The following is a 14,431-nucleotide window of genomic DNA, read 5'->3' as shown; positions in this document are numbered from 1 at the left end:
TAGACTGATTGAAATGATTTAGACCTTTGACACCTGTATCGCTTGTATTGAGGGCAAGTTGAGGAGTCACAAAGAATGGAGAGGAGGTGCGGCAAGGGGGTGGTGGCATTGCAGAGAATGGGCCAAGAACTATGTCTTGCATCGGGTGCTTTTTGTTTTTGACATGCATGCATGCTTGCATGCTGGGAAGATTTCGCGCCCCGAGCCTCACTCGGCTGTTGGGAGATATCTGGTGTACCCCTCGCCCCCCTTTCCCCCCCTTTTTCCCTTTTCTCACATGCCGACAGAGCTCAGAGAAAGGTATGTGAGAACGAGGACCGATGCCCAGATTGTCTGACTCTGTCCCGTTGTTATCCCTTGACGATGCCAAGTTTTTGGGCCCGGGTACGAAGCTGATACAGAGAGACCGGCCGGGCGGGGGACATTGTTCGGCCACCATGTGCGCCTTTTTGCCACGTTTGTTCCACCTCATCCATCATTGTTTCCATTCTCCGGACTTGTCGAAAACAGCAGCGCCGTGTGTAACTAAAAACTTGATGATGTCCGCGGAGCATCTTATACACTGTCCCAACCGTCCCGTGACTCGGCGTAGCAGGGGGATTTCCCGAGCATTATTATCACCACCACCACCAATCGCCAATGTGGTTCCTTCTCTCGATTTTTGTTCATTTTTTTTACTGTCATATAAATACAAATGTCGTTTGCAGTTCCTCAATACTCCTGCTGCAAAAATGAGAAAACGTAGACAGGCATCTGGCCAATCTCCTTATTTGGAGCCCGGCAAAAACCCAAGTTGCATTCTCGACGACGCGCCCTTCCCCCCTTCGTTCCGATATCTCTCGTAGCATCTCGGCTTGTTGTTAGTAGTACGGTAGAGGGTCCAGGTCGAGACCTTGGACGGAGAACTTGAACGAGTCGTTCCTGTTTTGTTTTTTCCCCGGGGGATGTCAAGGCGGGGTTAGCCGCTGCTTCTTGTTTCCTCCACATTTGTTCGCCTTTAGGTCCTTGTCGGGGCATAGAAAAACAGAGAAGGAGAGGGAGAGGGAGAGACCGTGGGGTTTTCTCCCGCGTGCCAGTATAGTCTAGATCTAGACTTTTGCGCGAGAAGAAACCGAGACATCACGAGACAAGCATGGGAAGGAATGACAAGGAAGACACAAAACAATGCCATGAAATCGCCGGGGCGTCGTGTGTGTGTGTGTGTGTGTGTGTGTGTGTGTGTGTGCCCAATTGGACATAAGCCTGCGGACGACTTCATTGTCTCTTGCTAGAGAGGAATGCAGGGGATGAGATGATCGCTAAGGAAAATGGTCTTGCTGGCAACTGGTCATGTGGGCGGAGTAGCTCAAACATTTGACCGGGAAATATGCATTGTCCGAAAAGGGGGGAAGACAGGGCCAAAAGAAAACCTCCTGCCAGGAACAAGAGACAGCGAGCAGGAAATGTGAGACTCACCTCGAGTAGCTACCCGCGGCATCCAGGTCCAGCCGGCCGCGGATACAGTCGTCAAAGTCGACGTCGGCGTAGATGATGCCCTCGTTGTCCTCCCACTGCGGGCCGGCAACGACGTCACCAGTGGGCGAGACAATGCTCGAGCCGCCGCGAGAGATGAAGCTTCTGGCAGTATGCTTCTTTGCTCCGTTGGTGGCTCCGTTGGTGGTCCCGTTGGTGGCTCCGTTGGTTGTTGCTGTTGCGGTCGTCGATGCTGCTGTGTCCACGTCGTCCTCGGGCTCTTCGAGAACGGCCTCGCTGGTCGTCGTCCTATGTAACTCCTGCTGAAGTTTGCACAGCACAATCTCGTTGCCGTCCTCGTCGAGCACCGACCGTCGGCGCGTCCGCGTGTTTGCCGTCTTTGTGACAGTCGTGCTGGTCGCGGCGGCGGAGGAGGACGAGGCCGGAGCAGAGGGCAGGGCAATCTCGAAGCCCTCCTCGGTCATGCACGAGTTCCTCCTCCTCCGTTCCCCCGTCGTCGCCGCCGCCGTCGTCGTCGTCGTGGTGCGAGGACTGCTGCTGTGCGGAGCTGCCTGCTGCGGCTGCCCGTTCGTGGCAGACTGCACGCCCTCGGGGACGCACATGTTGGCGCTGACGACAAAGCACCGCCCCTCGAGGGCCACGGTGCGCATGAGGCTCATCCACGCGTCGCGGTTGTCCGCCGTCGGCGCGAGGTAGAGGTTGACGTTCTGCGCATAGATGGCCTGCCGCAGCAGCGGCATGTAGCTCTCCCAGCAGATGGCCGCAGCCATGTTGATTCGCACGCCCCGGATCACCGTGCTCACGGCCTTGAGCGTCGCCGGTGAGCCCTGGGCCCAGATGAGGCGTTCTGTGCCAGTCTTTTTTTTTCGATTGGTCACTCATCATTAGCACACCTCTCTCTCTCTCTCTCTCTCTCTTTCTCTCGATGCAAATTCCCACTTCCGCTCAGCCATTGGCAGTTCTGGAATGGGGGACGGCAAAACTCACCGGCATGACCTTCCTCCTCTTCCCAATCATGCCACGAGACGGGCAGACATATACGGCCGCACAATACAAGCTACCACCAGCCTTCTCCACCAAGCCAACCACAAGGAACACGCCCGTCTCCTTTGCGATCCGCTCCAGCTCTTCCCTCGTCCCGTCTCCCCTCTGCTGCTGCTGCTGCTGCTTCTTCGTCGTCGTCTCACCAACACCACCACCATCACTCCCACCAAGACTCCTCTTGACCCAGCTCTCCCCGCCCCCAGCTCCAGCCTCTCCGACCACATCGCCAAGGTCAACCGCCTGCTTGAAATACTCGAGGAACTCCTCCCTGCCCCTCGGGTCCCGAGCTCCAATCTTGCATCCAAAGTCGGACCCCCGGGGGTAGCCACCCAGGTACGCCTCGGGCAGCAGCAGGATATCCGCCTGGCCCTCGGCCGCCGCCCTCCGGGCTATCTGCTCCAGCTCGCCCACCGTCTGCCGAGTCGTGGCCTGCGTCCCCGGAGAGGCTGTCGCGAGCCGGATCTTCCCGCTAGGAGGGGTACCCCTTGAGGGAGCAGCGGTGCTGGTGGAAGCCATTGTGCTTGTGGCTTTCTTTTTGGAGGTGTGTTGAGACGAGGAACTTTGAGCGAACAGCTGGCCACGTACCTGGGATGCTACGGTGCGGGGAAACGTCAGGGAGGTCCGAAGTCGAGAGGGGCCTGGTTGGGGTCAGGCGATGGGTTCTAGAAGATGTAGAAGATGCAGAGTGTCAAGTGCTTGTGTAAGCGTTATCCACGATGCCCAGCTTCTCGTGGTCTCGAGCACTGCAAGTGTTGTTCTCGGGAGTCTTGAGACTGGGGATAGGCATTGAGGGGAAGAATAACCATCAGACCACAGATGGCCAGCGGCGAAGCGTGCCGGCTGACTTCACATGAGCTGGAATACCACACAATGGCCTCTTTCTCCGCACCGCAACCGGGCACAGCACTTCCTTAATCGTCAGCTCCTGCAAGTTGCCCCGCACGGTACAGTGTCAGGCGCGCCTTGGACAAGTGCCGCAGATACTTTGACCAGCAACGTGCATAACCTTAAAAGACCGATAGCCGACGACCGGCAGTCATGTTCATCGCTTTGATCTGTCCGTGGCTTTCTCGGCCGGCGCCGCTTACAGCTGGCACCGTTCCGTTCAAAACACATGATCTGATTGTGCGCATGCATCCGCACATCACCAGATGGCATCAGGATGATGCAATATCGGACAACAAGTTGTTTCATTAATCGTGAAGAAGAGCAAGAAGCCGGTCAACTACCATTTGCCCAATGCCCAGAGAGGGGTATCTCAGTGTGCCATTAGCGGTCAATAGACCTTTCCCTTTGTACATCATGACATTTCAGACGTTTCGTGGCTCCAAAAACAACAAAAACTCCAGTCTCCCTTCACCCATCCACTTGTATTACGGTCCTTGTCTGGACCCGTCAACAGTTCGACCTTAATCAAAGCCTCTGCCGCTTGGCACTTTTCCGAGATGCGGCAAGGGACCTGGATCAACGCGCTTATAGCATGAGAACGGCAACACCGGCGGCAGCAAGAAGGCCGACAGGGGCAGCAGTCTGCTTGACAGCAAGGCCAGGAGAGCCGGTGGTCGTGCGTGTCGTAGCGACAGTGCTAGGGACATTGGTGGAGACGGGGCTGCCCTGAGAATTGGTGGTGGTAATGGGGACGTTTGTGCTCACGCTGGTAACAATCGTCGACACAGAGCCAGAAGCCGAGCCAGAGCCAGAGCCAGAGCCGGGCGCGGATTGAGAACCGGAACCAGCACCGGCGGATGACGAAAAGATCGTGCTAGTAGCACTGGTCACGAAAGTCGAACCAGCAGAATCGGTGCCGGTTGAGACAATGGTCGCGGTCGAGATGGGAACAAGACCACCAAGGCCACCACCGCTAGCTTCCGAGTAAATGGTGGTTGAGCCAATGGTGCTGGTCACGACCGACCCGTCAGAGTTGGTGGAAGTGACGAGGACAGCAGCAGTCGAAATGGGTACGGCACCCGTGCCAGATGGGGTCGAAGCACTACCCGCACCACCAGAGGCGGACGAAGCACCAGGACCGGACGCGGACGAACCAACACCTTCGCCACTGCCAGTGGACTGCAATCACCAGTTAGTAGCTGATGGGAAACGAGACTAGTTGTAATGAGAAGCTTACGCTAATTCCAACGGCACCTTGGGTGTTGGTAGGAGGCGAGGTAGCCTCGAGAGTTGTAGACACGGGGCCAGTGCCGGACTGGAGAAGAGACGATCAGCAAAGTTCAGACACTCTCATACTGGGAGGGAACTTACGGGACCAGGTGCACCCGGGACAATGACGGCGACTCCGGCGTCTGAGAACATGGTCAGCAAGCCATGCCTATGGTGACCACATCATCACGGATTACTCACTGGCGCAGTACTGGACACCGTAGGCGATGACCTGGTTTGCAACTTGCTCATCGCCACAGGCCTGACGCGAGCAATCTCTAATGCCGTACGCGAAATCCTGGTTGTTGCAGAGGCACTGGGCGTTGGTCGCTTCGCAGCCAAGAGAGCCAGCGAGGCCCAGCATGTTGCCAATGCAGGTGCTCTTAAGTTCCATGTTAGAGGTCGACAGCAGATGCGTGATTTGAGGCATGGGGACTTACACCACACGCGGGGAAACCCTCAGGGAATCCGGCTTGGGCAGCGACGAGGCCGGCAGCGGCGCCAAGGAGAACGGCGGAGGACCTCATCTTGACGGGTGTGAAGATGGGCTGTCGATATCTGTTGACCGCGAACCTCAGTAAGTATGGTTGGCTTGCTGTTTGTGCTATGGTGGTGATGATGTCTCAAAAAGCGTGCAAGAACTGGAGATGTGGATGTGCCTGATGGCAGAGCGCCCGCGACAAGTTGATATGATTTGCAGGAGAGAAGATGGACGTGGCCTGGGGTGGATGAAAGTGATGGGGGTGAGAGAGGAAGAAATGGGAGGCGATGCCAAACGCCAGGTGGAAGGTGAGTTGGGGGTGAGGGCCTCGTGAGCTCAGGAAGGTGCGACTCGAGTGTGGATGGAAGGCATGCAGGGAAAGAGCGCCCTTCCACATGGGAAATGACAAAGGCACCACAGCTCCCAGGACGGCCAGCGCTGACTGGCGGGAGGCTGCCGAGATTTCGAGTCGCTCAAGGGTTTCAGAGGGGAAGACAAGCTGTGCTGCGTGAGACACAGGCTAGGCCGTGGGATATGAGCCAGGAGCAGGTGTGGAAGGGCGGGTGAAGCCGAATGGAGATTTTGGTGAAGCCAGGGAGGCACGGCGATCAGCCAGGCACAAGATAGACTGTTCCAAGACAGTCGCGCAGAGCCAGAGTCGCGAGCCTTCCGCCCAGGTCGATTTGCACTTACCAACTGGATAGACTTGAAGAGGCCGAGGTGGGATCGGAGCTTGGCTGGGTTGCTGCTGGTAAGGTGTTTTGTTGGTGGTAATCCCAAGGCACTGGTGCTTGACAAAGTCCGCAAAGCAGGATGGTGGCCAGAAGATTTAAATTGTTGCCCGCAGGCGGCTCTACTCGATATTTATTTTCCTGCACCACCGAGCCCCGAGCCTGTCGTCAGCTGCAGCTGTATGGAGATCGAACAATATCAGGTTTCCATGGCAGGCCCAATCTCCAGGACAACGCTAGAGGCTGGCAGGGCCCTTGGCCACACCGCATGGCGTGTGACGATGTCGTTGCTACTAGACTCTACGCACTAGGCATGCGTGCAGGCCGCTAGCCTGCTGTGCTGTGCTCTGCCGTGCGTGCAACCCGCGCGGCGCGGCCGGCCCAGCCGGGCCTTGCGTGGGTTTCTTGTTTGCGCTGGCATCTCCGGGCGAATGATGAGTTGTCGACGCGGTGCGGGCACTTTCATCATCGGCGGATCAAAAGATGGAGAGGTCGGAGGACCCACCAGAGCAGGCGTTCCAAGGTTGCGTTGCACCCCTGGTAGCGCGATGCGTGGGAGTGGGGCCGCATCCGGCGCCTTGAGATCATCGAGCATGGGATGCTCCAGGGAACAGCGCAGAGGCACTGCTCCGCGACGCGCACTCCTTCAGTGCACATTCAGAGTTTGGGAGATCGAAACAGCCTGGAGTTTACTCGGCCACGAGGCGTCAATGTGGCGCAATAAACATCTTGCTCCAGAGGCCGCCTTCGGCAAGGACCTCGATGTGTCGCAACACAAGAGTCGACACTCCGTTGACTGCTTGCTTGTGGGATCAGAGGCTAGCTCTCCTGCAAGTAAAGGCGTAGGGCCCCTTTTGCAATTCACCAGCGAGCTCGTGGATATATTATATTGTTGTGTTGGGAAACCGAAAGGACGTCTCTGTCGCTAGGATTGACGCTGACACGGACGATGCGCAGGAAAGTCTGCCCATCTGCGCGACCTCGATGACGAAGCCACCCGCACACGTACTTGCCAGAGCAGCCAGAGCAGCCAGCCACCGCACAGATGAGGTCTCCGATCCTTTGCGAGTGGTGAGGCCTCACATCAAGCCCTCGCGGTGTGAATGTCGAGCATCGCAACGTGCCTCCACATCGCGGGCGGAGTGATGATCGATCTGAGCTGGCCAGAGCCGGGCAGAACTGCCGCCGATCATCGGGACGACAGAGGCATTCAGCGGCGCCGTTGCTGGGACTGGCGAGGCTGCGGGACAATGCGCTAGGTAAACATTGCAGATTGTGATCCCGTGCTGTGTGACTTTGCCATGGATGGGACCTCACCTGGGCACGTCTGGTCGTGGAAGCAATGACGATCTGGCGCGTGATTGGCCAATGCGGTTGAGATTCGTGGTCGGCTCCTGCCAAGCTTGTTTCCCTGTTTGGGGCGGCCCCAGGGCAGCTTGCTGTGCCAAGCCCCCAAGCAGCCAATCGGTGGCGGCTGGCGGCCTCGCAGTGGGGAGGCCCGCCGGGCAGGGGTTCCTCCAGGACGAGCACCCCTCAGAGCTCGGAGGGCGTCATGACAGCCAACAACAACCTTTTGCAGAGCACAACCTGGCCTGGCAAAAGCTTCACTAGCGCGGGACGGACAACTGCACCTTGCCCCTTGCCTTGTGAAGGTCCCTCTGGACTGAGATTGTGGCTGGGCATCCCAGCCACCTGTATCCCTCTTTTGCTTCGCGTCCCACTCCGGCGAGTTCTGATTTGTGAGCCCACGAACGCAGGTCCAGACTCCGGCAGCATCGCCTAAGCTCCATCCAAACTTTGTTCGACGAAAAGCCCTTGCCCAGCATCTCCAGGCAAACCTGGTCCCCGCAGCCTCACCGCGAGTGCTGGTGCCAGGCATTGCTTATCCGGTCTCCGGTCTTGTCTTCTGCTAGGCAAGATCTTCGGCGGAGACGCCGTTAGGCCCTGCTCTGTTGTTTTTTTCTAAAGTTCATTGATCACTATGGTGCACTTGGCGTGTTCACTCCACAAAGCAGAGCACCAATTGGCATGTCTCCGGCCGTCCGTTTGGAGCTGGAGAGGGAACAGCCGATGCGATCGCGGATGACATCACCAGCCTCCAGATCCCAGAGATCCTGCGGCGGGCCCTGTGAAGCGGGCGGCAGGGGCAGGGGTTCCTAGATGGCAGCGCTCCCAGGGTTGCATTTTTGGCTGGGAATCGGGCTACCTAAAGTGCTTCTCACTGCAAATGGGACTGGCAGACGAAGCATCTGACCAGGGCCTCTTCCACACCTGAGGACCATCAATTATCACAGTACAGACAAGATGAGCAGGCACGAGAGGCAGACCCCCAAGGGACAATATGGATGTTGGACTGTACCAGGCATGTGGCTAGGTGGCAGTTAGATCAGGGGTGCACCGCTCGGCTCTTGTCTCTGGCGAGGGCTAGTAGAGGCTACATGACGCAGTCCGTCGATAGTCGCAGCACCAGTCAAGCAAGAAGCTTCGAGATCTCCATAGGCTCTTCGTCTGGGCACTGAGCGCGCCAGGAACGGCAAATGCCCTGGTTGCAGTGCAGCATGGTACGGAACAGCAGTGGTCACCAGCCCGCAGCTGCCCATCAAACAATCTAGGTGTTCTTGGGCAGAACCAGAAATGGCTGTGGTGCCAGTGCAGAGTGTGACGTGGTCACCACCACCACTAGTTCCACGGTCACACAGGCAGGCCTTGTCACACGCCTCATCCGCTCGAGCGCTGCCAAGCTCGGTCCGCATCAACATCGTCATTGACCTCACCGTGGGAATTTCAGGAACAATCGACACACATCAACGTCGTCAGTGTTACGACAATGCATTGTTCAAGGCCAAAAGCAATGTCTTGATCCACATGCATCTCGTCGTTCTCGAAGCCTGAAGAGATCGAGTCATGACTTCGCATCCTTCTGCCAGCCTGGACAGATCGCAGAGTGGCCAATCGTGCACATCTGGCTGCCCAGAGTCTTGCTATGCATGTGCAGTAATTTGCGCATGCATAGCAAGACTCTTGCATCACTACGTAATGAGCTTACCGTTCCAGCCATGTTCTTGAGAGAGTGAGCCACAAGGTTGTCGGTACCCCATCCCCATTCTCCGGTGCAAGCTGTATCTTTAGAAGCAGCTGAAGACCTGTGTATTGCAAGTACTGAAGTCCTGATACTTCGAGCTCGCAAGTGAGGGCGCATCCTTGAACCCTTTCCATGATCCGAGGCAGGAGGATGTTGTTGTACGCTGACGGCCGGTCTGATTGGGGTGTGGTGTGGGTGCAGGTGGGGAGGGGCAGGCACCTGTCATGCAGGGACGCACCACGGGAGCTTCCACGTGTGAATCGTGGCGCAAAACATGAGGGTTCTGACGTTGCCCTTGCCAACCGCCCGCCCGCCACGACACCAATTCTGAGCCCAACGCGACGATGGCAGGAAAACAGGAAAAGCCGTCAGCACCAAAGACGATTGTCTTCCTGCACCCCGACCTTGGCATCGGCGGCGCGGAGCGGCTCGTCGTCGATGCCGCTGTCGGCTTGCAGAAGCAAGGGCACAAAGTTGTCATATTCACGAGCCATTGCGATCCAAAGCACTGCTTTGATGAGGCGAGAGACGGTGCGTACCGATACCGCGCAGTGTCGCATGGAAAACCCCTCCATAGACTAATTTCCAATCGTTGATCGGCCTAGGCACCCTCGACGTCCGCGTGCGTGGCGACAGCATCGTTCCTCCTTCCATACTTGCCCGCTTCAGCATCCTCTGCGCGATCCTCCGACAACTTCACCTCATTATCCAGATCTACCTCTCGTCCGAGCTTCGATCGATACACCCCGATGCCTACTTCGTGGATCAGCTGAGTGCTGGATTGCCGCTGCTCCGCTGGCTGCACCCCGAGGGTCGGATCTTCTTCTATTGTCATTTTCCGGATCTTCTGCTGGCCAAAGGCCGACAGAAATGGTGGAAGCGAGCCTATCGCGTGCCGTTCGACATATGGGAGCAATGGAGCATGAGCTTCGCCGATGCAATCGCCGTCAACTCCGACTTCACCAAGAGCGTCGTGGCCAAGACGTGGCCAGATCTCGCACGGCGCAAGGACCTCATCACAGTCTATCCATGCGTTGATACCTCCCCGAAAACGAAGAGCCAGGCCTCAAACGACGACAATGCGGACAAGCCTCTATGGAACGGCAAGAAATTCGTCTTGTCTATCAACCGTTTCGAGCGAAAGAAGGACATTGAGCTGGCGATCAAGGCGTTCGCGAGATTGGACGAGAACCAGCGAAAGGACGTCCGGCTCGTGCTAGCAGGAGGCTACGATAATCGCGTTGTTGAGAACGTAGAATATCACAAAGAATTGGCACAATTGGCAGAGTCTCTCGGCCTGAGCAGCATGACGGCCAAGACCCTGCCCACAGCTATGCAGGTGCCCGACGACGTGCAGGTTCTCTTCCTGCAGTCCGTCCCGAACCTGCTGAAAGAGATACTGCTTGCTTCTGCTCGCTTGCTCGTCTACACGCCTTCTAATGAACACTTTGGCATCGTCCCTCTCGAGGCTATGCTGGCTGGAGTACCCGTGCTCGCAGCCAACACCGGTGGGCCAAGGGAAACTGTGGTGGATGGGAAGACGGGCTGGCTCCGTTCTCCAGATCGCCCTGACGAGTGGGCAGACGTCATGGACCAGGTGTTGAACCGCATGTCCACCAAAGAGACGGAGCACATGTCCAGAGCTGGGATTGACAGGGTCAAGCAGAATTTTGGTGAGCTGCAGATGTCGCAGCGTCTTGATCACATCTTCACCGACATGGCGGACAAACCTAGGTCTTCGGCACGGCCATTGACGTTTGCTGTCCTGGTGGTGGCAGCTGTGGCCGGTGCTGTGGTGGCAGCCGTTGGACTGGCCATGCTACGAACACGTGAGAACGGCGAGGACGAAGCTGTCGTCTGGGCGGAAGCATGATGATGCTGGTGGCAGATGTCTTTACGGGAAGAATAGAGAGAAGCGAGCTGCACGATCAGAGATATCCCTAGCACAATCGCAAACGCCAGAGTCGCCCGCAATATTGACCTGCGCACATTGCTGTATGAGATTCACCACCAAAGAGCGCAAGACACGCGTTCATGCTTTGATGAGCATGCAGATGAGCAGGGCGACGTGGAAGTGGGCATTTGCCGAACCTCGCAGATTCAGGGCAGCTAAGTTAGACCGGGGGTGGAGCTTTCAGCCGCACCACCGACGACGTGGCTATGCTGGGGTCCCTCACATGATATTGGCACCCAGGCACCCAGCTCGAGCGCCGACAAGGGGGCTGCCTCGAAACATTTGTCCGAACTTTCTTTGACAGGCCGAGGTAGGCGTGCGCGTGCAAGGTTGTCGTGCCTGACAAGTCGTCGTCTGGCAAATGGCACATGTCGTTGAAGGTTTCGTGTGGTCGGCCTCGTAGTTCGCCCACCCTAAGCTGTGGACCACGGCTGTTGAACGGTCTGCTTGGCAAGGCCAGGCTTTCTCATGATAGCGCCAATCACGACGGGGTGTCCAAACTGCCGGGTCTGTCTGATGACCACGAAACGTGCCTCATCTGAGGACGAATTGGGCGATTGTCACAGAGATTAGTTCGATCACTCCACAATGATCGTGACTAGGCACCCTATTCACATGCCAGCAAGGACAAGTCATGGTCTTACCGTGCTGTGCTGCAGCCAACCATTTTCAAGGGTCACGGACTTATATCACGGCCCTGTGAAGCAAACCGCAATCAACGGCCCTCCCAGGCAGATGTTTTGCTGCGGCTACCCAGCTGTAACATAATATAAAACAGTACGGGCGCCTTCCTCACAAAGCGCTCCCGGCTTCGAGTTCATAATCTCATCATTAGATTTCAGCCACGAACGTCACGAGCACGTGCTCCTTCGTCCATTTGAGTTTTGGAAACCATCCACGAGCTCGTGCCCAGCAGATACAGAACCTCGCAGACCAGACTGCGGCATTCAAGGAAACGGCTAGCCAGCAACACCCACATCGGAGCTCGTCATGGCGGCCAGCGATGATCCAGTGCCGGTCTACACAGTTGAGGATGTGAGTGGTGGTATCGAGGTCCTGCCTCCCTCACCACCTCGCCAGAGCGATGAAGATGATTCTCAGCTTAACCAAGCACCGTCATCACCTCAACCACAACCACAACAGCAACATCCACACGCCCCAATCACGCGCTATCCCGAGTCCCTTTTGCACCAGACGGCTGTGTTCATGACATCGAGAGGCCAAAAGAAAACAGCCAAATACAGCAACTACAAATCGTCCAGTACAGTGAGTGCTGAAGAGTGGGCTCGTCAGGAGCAAGAGCGACTGGCCCAGAAAGCGAAGGACGAGCATCAAGCACAGATCATAGATTCTTTCTACGATGCGGTACGGAGCAAAAACGTGGAAGTTGTCTCTCGGCTCGTCAGCACCGGCATCGTGAGCCCGGACGTGACGGACGATATTGGCAGCACTCCTCTCATTGTCGCCGTCAATGCGGGCGACGCCAACATGGTCCGATGTTTACTGCAGCTGGGTGCACAAATCAACGCCCTTGCCGCATACGACGACGAGGAGCACTCGAGCTCGTCAGCTCCCCAGGGCCTCCCTCAGTCAACGCCGCGTTACCTCTCCGAGGACGCACGTCGTCAGAGGCACAGCAGGCTCTACCTTCGCAATACGCACGACCGCGCCCTGCCGCTGCGTACGGCCCTCCAAGTTGCAGCAACCCGCGGCAACCTCGTCCTCGTGCGGCTCTTGATGACAACGGAGCTGGGCGGTGGGCCGGCCGACGACGCCATCATCGCGCCAGACGGACAACTCGCCCTACGTCTCGCGGCAGCCAACAACCACCGCGAAGTCGTCGAGTACCTGCCCTTGCGCCGAGGCGGCGAGTTCCTGCGCTGGAAAGACACGCACGCTCTCGCGCTGCGCCGCATCCGCCGGGCGGGGGCGAGCATCGCCCAGTTCTTCGCCATCCTGTTCTGGGAAATCCCCCGGCACCTTGTATGGACGGTTCCGAAACACGTGCTCGTTCTCCCTGCTGCCAGGCTCACCAGGTACTGCTGGCGCAAGAAGGACAAGTTCCCAGCATGGTGCAAGCGGCAGGTGACCGAGTTCCCGGGACGCGCGAAGCGGTTCGGCAGGGCATGTAACACCGCCGCGAGGAAGTCCGTCAAGATCATCGCCAGACTGCCCGAGTACGCGAGGGACCTCGCGGCCGCGCTGTGGAAGCTGCTCAAGAGGATCCCGCCCGCGGGCCGGATCGCGGTGCTGTGGCTGCTCAACGTGCTCAGGGCCGCCGGCCGGGCGGCGGTCGACGTCCTGGCGCGCTTCGTCTCGCTCCTGCACACCATGCTGCTCGCGCTCGCGAGGTTCTGCCGCGGCGTGACGGCGCGGGACGTGCTCCGGGGCCTGGCCGTCCTGCTGCATTCCGTGTTCGTCGCGTTCCCCAGGGACGTGCTGTACGACAAGATGCTCGTCGGCGGCGCGCGGGCCGTGTACGACGTCCTCAAGACGGTGTTTGGGCTGCTGGGCCGCGTCGTGTACTGGCTCGGCGAGGCGCTGCTGCAGGTCGCGGTGTTTGTGCCCCGGCAGGTCTGGCAGATTGTCAAGGCGCTCGGCAGGAGCGGCGGCAAGGCCGTGGACGAGGTCATGGTTTGGGTGAATCCGAAGCGGTGAGAGAGAGGGGGGAAGGGCGTCGTCGGTGGTCGTACCACTTCGTTCGTTCGTTCGTTGTTTCTCGGGTTATCTTGTTTTTTAATGTGGCGGCAGGACGAAGGAAGGAATATCAGAAAGGGAAGAATAGCAATAATTGAGGATTATCCCGGTGAGCTCCATAAGGATATGAGTATTCGAGTCTTGTGATAACTAGCGAGAATGGCAGAACTGTATTAAAGGATGTTTTTGTTTTCCATCAAAATTAAGGATCAGTTGATATTTGTTTTGAATGTCTACGTATCCAGCTAGTCCTGCTGTACCGTACAAACAAATAAAAATAAAAAATCCCTTATTGTCAGCTCCATGGTACAAATTCAAGAGTGAGTGATGCCGAAAAGTACGAAAGGAGAAAGTATGCGACGACAACAACCTGGGTGCGAATTAAGTAACAACCTCCCCGCGGTAATTCGACACCAAAAATCGGTTCACTGATAGTAAAAATATACACACCGCGAAAAAGCTTTTTATTCGAGAACCATATTGAGAACCATGAAAATACCTTTCTGACGCTGGATGTATACAAAAGAGAACACACACATACACACACACTCTCTCTCTCTTTCTCTCTCTCTTTCTCTCTCTCTTTCTCTCTCTCTTTCTCTCTCTCTCTCTCCCCCTTTCACCTCTCGGTATCCCAAACCACCAGAAGAAAACAACACAGCGAGGTAATAACATCTAGAGAGGTGCGTGTAGCAAAGAAAGGCACTACTAACGAAAAGGCAGCTTGCCTCCACGGACAACCCCCCCCCCCCCAAGTTCAACTAGACTACAAGAAGTCGTTGCCTGGGACGGCCTCGAGTGTCCTCCATTTC

At 57.0% G+C, this 14,431-nt stretch overlaps 6 protein-coding genes across 6 annotated transcripts; 3 read left to right on the top strand and 3 right to left on the bottom strand.

Moving 5' to 3' along the window:
• Window positions 1–98: 98 nt before the first annotated feature.
• B0I36DRAFT_29386 (uncharacterized protein) lies at window positions 99–952 on the top strand. Its single transcript, XM_046151809.1, has one exon. The coding sequence runs from the start codon at window positions 321–323 to the stop codon at window positions 843–845; it is 525 nt and encodes a 174-aa protein (XP_046007342.1). The 5' UTR covers window positions 99–320; the 3' UTR covers window positions 846–952.
• B0I36DRAFT_29374 (uncharacterized protein) lies at window positions 922–1,354 on the bottom strand. Its single transcript, XM_046151808.1, has one exon. The coding sequence runs from the start codon at window positions 1,256–1,258 to the stop codon at window positions 998–1,000; it is 261 nt and encodes an 86-aa protein (XP_046007341.1). The 5' UTR covers window positions 1,259–1,354; the 3' UTR covers window positions 922–997.
• Window positions 1,355–3,119, bottom strand: B0I36DRAFT_29373 (carbon-nitrogen hydrolase). Its single transcript, XM_046151807.1, has 2 exons — window positions 2,461–3,119; window positions 1,355–2,330 (listed from the first exon to the last, which is right to left on the bottom strand). The coding sequence occupies exons 1-2, from the start codon at window positions 3,031–3,033 to the stop codon at window positions 1,452–1,454; spliced, it is 1,452 nt and encodes a 483-aa protein (XP_046007340.1). The 5' UTR covers window positions 3,034–3,119; the 3' UTR covers window positions 1,355–1,451.
• Window positions 3,120–3,960: 841 nt separating this feature from the next.
• B0I36DRAFT_29356 (uncharacterized protein) lies at window positions 3,961–5,443 on the bottom strand. The gene is made up of 5 exons (XM_046151802.1): window positions 5,115–5,443; window positions 4,876–5,056; window positions 4,777–4,817; window positions 4,643–4,720; window positions 3,961–4,584 (listed from the first exon to the last, which is right to left on the bottom strand). The coding sequence occupies exons 1-5, from the start codon at window positions 5,199–5,201 to the stop codon at window positions 3,991–3,993; spliced, it is 981 nt and encodes a 326-aa protein (XP_046007339.1). The 5' UTR covers window positions 5,202–5,443; the 3' UTR covers window positions 3,961–3,990.
• A 3,869-nt stretch (window positions 5,444–9,312) lies between these two features.
• On the top strand, window positions 9,313–10,841 carry B0I36DRAFT_252696 (family 1 glycosyltransferase; the record flags this gene model as incomplete). Its single annotated transcript, XM_046150703.1, has 2 exons — window positions 9,313–9,499; window positions 9,574–10,841. The coding sequence occupies 2 exons, from the start codon at window positions 9,313–9,315 to the stop codon at window positions 10,839–10,841; spliced, it is 1,455 nt and encodes a 484-aa protein (XP_046007338.1).
• An 815-nt stretch (window positions 10,842–11,656) lies between these two features.
• On the top strand, window positions 11,657–13,675 carry B0I36DRAFT_29330 (uncharacterized protein). The gene is made up of 2 exons (XM_046151795.1): window positions 11,657–11,699; window positions 11,765–13,675. The coding sequence occupies exon 2, from the start codon at window positions 11,913–11,915 to the stop codon at window positions 13,578–13,580; it is 1,668 nt and encodes a 555-aa protein (XP_046007337.1). The 5' UTR covers window positions 11,657–11,699; window positions 11,765–11,912; the 3' UTR covers window positions 13,581–13,675.
• Window positions 13,676–14,431: the final 756 nt, after the last annotated feature.

Source organism: Microdochium trichocladiopsis (assembly GCF_020744255.1).
Source record: "Microdochium trichocladiopsis strain MPI-CAGE-CH-0230 chromosome Unknown B0I36scaffold_10, whole genome shotgun sequence".
NCBI lineage: Eukaryota > Fungi > Ascomycota > Sordariomycetes > Xylariales > Microdochiaceae > Microdochium > Microdochium trichocladiopsis.
The sequence above is the reverse complement of the archived record's forward strand: the minus strand, read 5'-3'. Positions and strand labels throughout refer to the sequence as shown.

Coding starts and splice junctions, on each gene's coding strand:
- B0I36DRAFT_29386 (XM_046151809.1), top strand. CDS start 321: ATGCCCAGATTGTCTGACTCTGTCCCGTTGTTATCCCTTGACGATGCC.
- B0I36DRAFT_29374 (XM_046151808.1), bottom strand. CDS start 1,258: ATGAAGTCGTCCGCAGGCTTATGTCCAATTGGGCACACACACACACAC.
- B0I36DRAFT_29373 (XM_046151807.1), bottom strand. CDS start 3,033: ATGGCTTCCACCAGCACCGCTGCTCCCTCAAGGGGTACCCCTCCTAGC. Junction 2,331..2,460: donor AGAGGAGGAAGGTCATGCCG/GTGAGTTTTGCC, acceptor CGAAAAAAAAAG/ACTGGCACAGAACGCCTCAT.
- B0I36DRAFT_29356 (XM_046151802.1), bottom strand. CDS start 5,201: ATGAGGTCCTCCGCCGTTCTCCTTGGCGCCGCTGCCGGCCTCGTCGCT. Junction 4,721..4,776: donor TCCCGGGTGCACCTGGTCCC/GTAAGTTCCCTC, acceptor TCTCTTCTCCAG/TCCGGCACTGGCCCCGTGTC. Junction 4,585..4,642: donor AAGGTGCCGTTGGAATTAGC/GTAAGCTTCTCA, acceptor TGGTGATTGCAG/TCCACTGGCAGTGGCGAAGG.
- B0I36DRAFT_29330 (XM_046151795.1), top strand. CDS start 11,913: ATGGCGGCCAGCGATGATCCAGTGCCGGTCTACACAGTTGAGGATGTG.